This window comes from Idiotropiscis lumnitzeri, chromosome 9 (genome assembly GCF_059441095.1).
Source record: "Idiotropiscis lumnitzeri isolate Australia: NSW breed Sydney's pygmy pipehorse chromosome 9, RoL_Ilum_1.0, whole genome shotgun sequence".
NCBI classification, from domain to species: Eukaryota; Metazoa; Chordata; class Actinopteri; order Syngnathiformes; family Syngnathidae; genus Idiotropiscis; species Idiotropiscis lumnitzeri.
In genome coordinates this window covers 362,492-370,876 of record NC_142399.1, presented here as the reverse complement: position 1 = coordinate 370,876, position 8,385 = coordinate 362,492, and the positions used below count along the sequence as shown (strand labels likewise).

Here is an 8,385-nt window from a genome sequence, read left to right as displayed (position 1 = left end):
CGAGGACGGCGTTGACAGATGCCGACGTCCGTCCCACTTTTGGCAAAGCGTCTCGTAAAGGAGGAAGCCGCCTTTTCTCCAGTGGCGACTTGGCCGAGCGACTCCACCCGCATCGCTCGAGAACGCCCGTCGTTAAAAGTCATTCAGTGCCTTTGGCGAGCGCAAAGAGGACGCGCGTCAAAGGCTCGCGTCTAAACTAAACGAATTCGTTTTAGAAAGGTAAAATGGAGTTGAATTGAGTTTTCGTCTTTTAAAAGCATTTGATTTGATTTTGTTGATGAAAGTCTTACTTTTGGTTATTTCGTTTGTTTTGGTTCACTAAAATGATCTCACGGGAAAATTTAAGTGTCACATGGCAATTACTCCGAAAAAGAGATTTTTGTTTCTCCATCGTCCGGGCGGTCTTAGGGTCAAACCACTTGAGCGTGCGAGCGTGCGTGATGTCGCCCGAGGCTGACAGCGGACGCGCATCCTCCGGGGTTGACGTTGCAAAACTTTCTAGTCACATGCACGCCGCACGGAGCTGACAGGTCAAAGGTCACCCCACATGGACTCTGATGTTTGCGTGTGATGTCATCCAGGTGTGTTTGAAGTCCATCCCGTGTGATCATGTGACCTCAAACGGATTCCCGGGATCAGAGCGAGTGAGCAACCGATTGTTGTGCCGCTCTAAGGGTTGGATTAGGCGTGGCTTGATTGCTCATGCCTGGCAGGTTGGCAGGTTGGCGTGACGCCACACATGGAAATCAGCATCGAACAAGACATTCAACTTCACTTGCAGCACTTGCAAAAACCTTCAAGGCCATTTTGACAAAGGGAGGAGTAGAAAGTACGAGTGACGTAGTTGGTACCTTCCCACCGCTGGGTGACGATGATGAGGAGGAGGCATGTGACGTCACGAACGTTCCAAATCTAAATTTCTCCTCCATCAACTGAGCAACTCGCTCTCATTCGTGTCTGTGGCGCTCTCTCTCTTTCTCGCTCGCTCCTTTTCTCGCGCACGTGAGTGCCCGCCGTGCACGCCGCCTGTTTAACATATCGGCGGTGACGTCACCGGCGAAGGTGGGTCGCCGATAAAAAGGCGCGTCGTCCGTCGGTGCGTCACGCCGCTCGCTTCAACTTCACACTCGACTTCAGCGCGCAGGAGGTGAGGTGAGCACTCGCACTCGCACTCGCACGCGCACGCCGCCGCACTTGATACGCTTGCCCGCCGCCTTGGGGTGCTTGCTGGGGTGGTAGCGGTGGGGATGGAGGGGGGGGGGGTTCGACCGGAGCCCCCCCAAGTGTGCTCGTAAGGTGACGGACAAGACGGCGCACGTCGGCCGTAAAAGTGTTTGGAATAGTTCAACGAGCGCATCCATCCGCTTCCTGCGTGCACGCGCGAGCACACGTTGTCTTGACGCTTGCGGCGCGTGCTCGCTGCGGGGGGCCAGATGTGAGCCAACTGACGCTCACGCGCAAACTTTCTCTTTTTTCGCGGCAGCGGACACCGACGACGACTTGTTTTTTTTTTTTGTGCGCTTTCGACCCTTCGTGAAAATTTTGCAGATGAGCACAAATGGCGCAGGTTGCTTCATCATTAGTGCTCGAAAAGTGACATCGAGTTCAATTCAACTGGTCTGAGAAATAGACAAAAAAAAAAGGGGGGGGGGGAGAAATGATCGAAAAAAGGAAAAGAGAAAAAAGAAAGTCGCTGCTTGGCTGTTTTCTGGACTTTGTCACGTGCAGAAGCCAACTTTTGATGCTGCAGAAATCTGAACTTGTGAGTTTCTCGAAATCGCCACAATGGGTTTTGGTGTGTGTAATATTTTAGGAAGAAGTGTTGCATTTAACTTTGTCAAGCAATTTTTAGACAGTGAACAACAGTTTCCCTCAAAAAATTTGGGGAAGAACAATTCCGTTGCATTTCACATTTTGTGCTACTTTTCATCTTTCATGTTAATATTTGAGTATGGAATGGACACAACAGTGTTTCGCTGGAGGACCCCCCCCCCCCAATTTTTTTTTTTTAAAGAACAGTTCAGCTTTAGTTTTGTATTTGATCATTTTTATTGATCACTTTTTTGACAGAGCAGACTAAAATCATCAGTAAATCTTCACTAAAATATACTCTGAACGTAGTTTATTTGTATTTTTTTGCATTTTCAAAAAACACTTCAGTTGTGTAACTTTTTATAGAGCCGACTTTAAAGCGACAACTAAGATTTCCGACGACTATTAAAGTCGTCCTACGACGTCCACAAATTGCGAGCCGTCCGTTTTGCTGCCTGCTATTTTGTGGATGCAAAATGGCCGCCAGACGCTGGGACGTGACATCAGCAGTCCCTCTGGTGCATCGCGAAGCGGCCTTCAGTGGCAAAAACGTTAAAAACGGACGCAATTTTGTTGGCTTGCCTGCTTGACGCATTCAAAAAGTGAATGAGCAACTTGGTTTGGGTCACGCCAAAGGCATTTTGCTCATCAACAATAATGTGTCATCTTTTTTTAAGAGCCATTAGTAGCATTTGAATGATGATGACCGCTTATCAATCAAATACTCAAATGAGTCGAATCAACCGATTTTCAAAAGGAACTTTAGTGGAATCGATCGTTAGCGTTTCTGATCAAATATCTGAAAATGAGCCAAACCGTCGGCGCTTAAAAAGAAAGAAAGTCTTTGATTGAAGTAGACCAGTCAAATGATTACTTGCAAATAACGCGTGCGTGTGTGCGTGTGTGCGAGCAGGCGCCTCGGAGCCTTCGGCCGACTGAGGAAAAAAAAGTGAAGAGGAGGAGGAGGAGGAGGAAAGCTCTGCGTTGCGGCGTGCGTGTGGATGCTTTCCCGCGCGCCGAGGAGGACATGTGGCGCGCTTGGCAATTGGCTGACGCGCGGGCGGCGGCGGGCGCCTTGACGTGGCCGCTGTGCGCGCTGCTGGCGCTGGCGCTCTCGCGTCTGCTGTGGACTTGGCGATGGAGGCTGACCCGGGACCCCCGAAACCCGCTGCCCCTCCCCCAAGGCTCCATGGGGTGGCCTCTGGTCGGGGAGACCCTGCACTGGCTCGTCCAGGTGAGCGCGCTCGCCGTCGCCGTCGCCGTCGCGCTCACTTTCCAACGCGAAGCCGAAAGATCAAGTTTTGACGCGCCAATTTCCAGATGCCGGCCATCATCGGGGCGACTTTTTATTTGGACTCACGAGCAACCGATTGACAAACGAAAATGCTTTATGGAGCCGATAAACGCAATTTGTCCGTTGAGCAAATGAATTTGTGAACGTTTTGGATTCATCGTTCAACTTCAAATTGTCCACAGCGTCTGATTTTCCACACTTGATTTCATCCGTTCCGGACACCGGCAAACATTTGCTCAACTTTGGAAAGCGAAATTTCCGAACGTGACGAACCCAAAAACCGAAGGCTCGAATACTGAATCGATTTAGAAGAATTCAGGAAGAAAGCCCAGACATGTTTGCAATTTGGGGGCGGGGCTACGTTTAGCCTGGGTTGTGAGCGGAAGTTCAAGGGAGTCTTTTATTTTTCCAAATCTCCGCATCCGTTCGATGTGGGCAAATTGGGCCGAGTCTGACGTTGCGGCTCTTCCGCAGGGCTCCGACTTCCACGTCCGTCGCAGGCGGCGTCACGGCAACGTGTTCAAGACGCACCTACTGGGCAAACCCGTCATCCGGGTGACGGGTGCCGAAAACATCCGCAAGATCCTGATGGGCGAGCACAACCTGGTGTGCACGCAATGGCCGCGGAGCACGCGCATCATCCTGGGACCCAACACGTTGGTCAACTCCACCGGCGACGCCCACAAGAGCAAGAGGAAGGTGCGGCCACACACGCCCGGCGGGGGGGAGGGGCCAAAGTCACGACGACGTGACTTTCAAGCAAGGCGCAGGTTGGTGGGGCAAAAAGTCTTTAGTTGGCGAGAGCAAGTTGTCACGCAATCCCAAAAAATGGGGGCCAGATTTGCGGCGGCGGCACAGAGTGGGACGCTTCCAACCTGTCGCCGTCCGCCAGAGGGGTGTGCTGCAGTGAGCCAAAATCAAATGAAATAAACACTTTTTTCATTTAGAATCGTCAAAATGCAATTTTCCAATTTTCTGCCCTGATCAACAAATTCAAGATAAAGATAAAGATGTCCTTTATTAGTCCCACAACGGGGAAATTTGAGGTGTTACAGCAGCAAAGATGGCGAAATGTAGCCGTTAATGTATAACATGAGCAGCAGACATTGATAAAAAGCAGGCAAATATACACAATATAAACGTATCCAAGTGTAAGGAAACACTCCTAATGCCGGTCCATTTTCGCTGTCATGATAAAAACGACTGAATGATTGAAAATACTGCAGTGATAAAAATATTGCAATGGTAAAGAAAAGACATCATGGGTCGATATTTAAGTACACCGTTGGCTGAAAGTACAGGAGTAGTGAGTCAGCGTTTTAAAAGTGAAGGCGGCTTTTGACGTTTGCGGAAGCGCGAGCATGCACGCTGGCGCCTTTCGGATTGGCCTCGCAGTCTGCAAACCGGCTCGGCGCCGCAGACCAGAAGCTCTCCCCGGCGACAAACGCACGTCCAGGGAAAGAAAAGAACCGCACGCGAGATCCTAACGGCCCACGCGGCGTCTCTCTCGGCGTGCATGTCCAGGTGCTGGCCAAAGTGTTTAGCAGAGGCGCCTTGGAGTCGTACCTGCCGCACCTGCGGGAGGCGGTGCGCCACCAAGTGGCGGAGTGGTGCGCGCGGCCCGACGCCGTGGACGTGTACGCCGCCGCCAAGCGTCTGACGTTCCGCATCGCCGTGCGCGTCCTGCTGGGTCTGCGGCTGGACGAGGAGCGACTGGTCTACCTCGGCGCCATCTTCGAGCAGCTGATGGACAATCTCTTCTCGCTTCCCGTGGACGCGCCGCTCAGCGGCCTTCGAAAGGTCCGCGCTCGATCCGTGTCGTCCGCGTTCCCTTTGAGACGTGCCCGCCGTTCACTCGCTGTGCTGACCGCCGGCAGGGGATCAAAGCCCGAGAGATCCTGCACGCCAATATGGAGAAGATCATCACGGAGAAGATGGAGCAGCACCACCGCCAACATCTGGACGCCTTTGACTTCATGTTGTCCAGCGCCAAAGAGCACGGCCACAACCTCAGCATCCAGGAGCTCAAGGTACTCGCCTGGCGTTAGCGTTAGCGTGAGCGTTAGCGCTCCTGATCTTGCACGTGAGTATTGCGGCCACCGGGCCGGACGATTGCTTTTAAGATGTGAATGAGGCCTTCGTCCAGTTTGCAGCCTCAGATCCTTCCCCAAAGTGGACGCTTCCGACGGAAGGTGAACGAGCATTGGCCGTTAGCGTTCTTTCGGTCGGCGGAACCTTCCGTCCCAAGCGGGCACCTGAGCCCGTCGCCGAAGGAGTTGACGTCCGCTTGTGTTCTGACTGACCTCGCAGGAAACGGCCGTGGAGTTGATCTTCGCCGCTCACTACACCACAGCCAGCGCGTCCACGTCGCTGCTGCTGCAGCTCCTGCGCCACCCGGCCGCCGTCCGACGCCTTCGAGCCGAGCTGGACTCCGAAGGCCTGACGAGCCCCGAAGTCGGTGGCGGAGGTCCTCGGGCCGACTTGAGCCTGGACAAGCTGAGCCGGCTGCCCTACTTGGATTGTGTCATCAAAGAGGTTCTGCGCTTCCTGCCACCGGTTTCTGGAGGGTACCGGACCGCCCTCCAGACTTTTGAGTTGGATGTAAGTAACGGTCCATCCTTTTCTCCAAACGGGGGCGTGCTCTTCGATCGCGAGGTGAACCACAATCCAACAGATCCAAATTTGTGAGCGGCCGCGACGTGTTGACGTGTTCTTTGAGAAGGCCCCACCCCACCGTGGTCTCCTCATCCTTAAATGCCCCCCCCCTCTCGCTGCCCCCACCGTGCCCCCAATTTGCGCAGGAGGCTTTGTGAAGATGAAAAAGATTTCAGAGGAATTCCCACAACACTTAATGTGGTCCGCATGAGGCCATTGGTGCCGGTCTTTCTCAGGCTAGAACCGGTCTATAGTGCGCAAATGTCTTTATGTCTGTTCACTCAAGCTCATTTTTCTAAAGCCTGAACTAGCCTGGCTCGGCCCGGCCCGGTAATTGGACTGGAGTTAAGAAAAAGGAGAAAAACCACAAGAGACGACAAGTTTCCTCTTGCAGCGTCTTCCCAAACAAAAAGCAAAATGAGTTGATTTCTTCTTCCGGAACTGGAATGTGGCCCGGCTCACTTCTCCGCGTGTAAGAAACGGCCGACGGACGGCGAAGTTGGGCCCGTTTGGCCGGTGGCGTGCCGGCAACTTTGAGAAATTGACTTTTCCTTTTTGGGACAGCGGCAGTCACGTAAGGCCGAACTCAACAATTTAAGAAATTATTTTTTCAAGGTCCTCGTGTCCTTTTCAACAGACACGCAATCAATTCACTTTTCTTACGATAAACGGCATCCGATCGGTAAACCAAGTTAGGTTTCGTTTCGTTCGAGGCAAATTTTGAAAGATTTCTTCTTTTTATTTTTTTTTTGCTACAATTACACGCGAGCCATTTGGAAGCGTTCAACATGACAACAGAACAAAATTGCAAACAAAAAAAGGATTTGTCGTGAAATCAGACACGTTGATCATGTCCACAAACCATTTGGTCACCTTCCTAAAATAATGGCCGCAATTATTTTTCTTTCAAATTGATTGTTTGAAATGAATTGTTTAACGAATGATGTTGGAGGTCTAAAGATTTTTTTTTTTGGGGGGGGGTCAAAATAGGACCAAAATTTGAGAGGTGGAAATATCCTCCGTTTGGTATGCGGACGCCACTTCCGAATCGCTGAAGTCATCGAGACCGACGACCATTCTCAACCGGCGGGTCGCAATGTCGTATTTTGGGATTGAGGGTTTTTCAGAAGAGCACCGAAAGGAAATGTTTCCGATGTTGGGTCAGCATCAGAGATGGGAGCGTTTGAACGGTGGCAAAGGTCAAAGGTCAAAGATTGGCACGCCAATCCCCTCACGTTCTCGGTGTGCCTTTGTGTCCTCAGGGTTACCAAGTCCCCAAAGGCTGGAGCGTCATGTACAGCATCAGAGACACGCACGAGACCGCCGCTGCCTTCCAAGCACCAGAACTCTTTGATCCGGACCGCTTCGGGCCGGACCGCCAGGAAAACCGCTCGTCCCGCTTCAGCTACGTGCCATTCGGCGGCGGCGTGCGGAGCTGCGTGGGCAAAGAACTGGCTCAGATGGTCCTCAAGACTCTGGCGGTGGAGCTGGTCGCAACTTGCAAATGGACGCTGGCCACACGCGACGTCCCCAAAATGCAGACGGTGCCCATCGTGCATCCCGTCAACGGACTGCACGTGCGCTTCACGCAAAACCAGCGGCCGCTCCGTTGAGACCAGCGCATGGCGCGCCTTCCGTCCGCGTTGGTGCGGCACGCACCGCGAGGCGGCTTCCACTTCTCCGGAACTTCTCAGACTCGGAACGACGCGTGGACATTTTGACCTTCCGAACGAGCACGTTTGCGCCTGCGTTTAACGTGGCCTCGCCGCTTTCGCAACGGAACGCGACGCACGTTCACATCGGGTCTCGGTACGCATTCGTCGAACCTGCCGTCACTCCGAACGCGCGCCTCAACTTAACGTCCGAGCGCATCGGCAATCGACGCGTTAACAACGGAGCTCCGCACGCGTCGACGTCCGACAAACGCGCCTTTCAAACACCTTCGCACCAGCTCACCGAAACATTCCCACGTCATTTCACACCTGACCCGACGCACATTCACGCCGGATCATGCCAACGTTCACACCCGATTCTAACGCTTTCACAAATGCATTTCGGACCTTTATCACACCTGATGTCAGGACAGATTGACGTCAAATAGGATCACTCCACGTCGTCGCACCTGATGCCAATCTGGATTGACACCAGAACCTCTTCAACGCGTTGTCACCTCAACTCCAAACCTTTCCTTTGGCACGTGACGTCAACGCATCACCTCACGGACGTGCGATGGACACGTTCACGCTTGATCTCAGCACGCCCCGTCGTGACACACGTTCCCACTCGATAGGAACACACGTCGCAACACGTCCACGCCTGATCGCACATTTCCACGGACCAGCGAGCAGGAGGAAGCCACTTCCTCAAGTTTTCCTCCTTAAACGCGTGCGGCAAATGAAGTAGAAATTGAAAAAAAGCGGGCTTCCCGACGACGACGACGACGACGACGACGCCGCGGGAGGAGTTGGCACTTTCTCAACTTTCACCACTTGCTCGTGTTTCTTTTCTGTAGATTGTGTAGACGTTGCACAGTTGCCATCAGTGAACAATTACAATTTTTTGGGCCCTGAGAATTTCTTTCGTCTTCATCCACACTTTGCAACACAAAAGCACGTACGTGTGTG

The 8,385-nt window shown here is 52.6% G+C and overlaps 1 protein-coding gene across 1 annotated transcript; it reads left to right on the top strand.

The window, feature by feature from the left end:
* Positions 1-983: 983 nt before the first annotated feature.
* On the top strand, positions 984-8,147 carry cyp26c1 (cytochrome P450, family 26, subfamily C, polypeptide 1). The gene is made up of 7 exons (XM_088304633.1): positions 984-1,152; positions 2,726-3,046; positions 3,581-3,805; positions 4,631-4,906; positions 4,984-5,136; positions 5,417-5,707; positions 7,024-8,147. Exons 2-7 carry the CDS (start codon positions 2,840-2,842, stop codon positions 7,372-7,374), a joined length of 1,503 nt encoding a protein of 500 aa, XP_088160759.1. The 5' UTR covers positions 984-1,152; positions 2,726-2,839; the 3' UTR covers positions 7,375-8,147.
* The last annotated feature ends 238 nt before the right edge of the window (positions 8,148-8,385 follow it).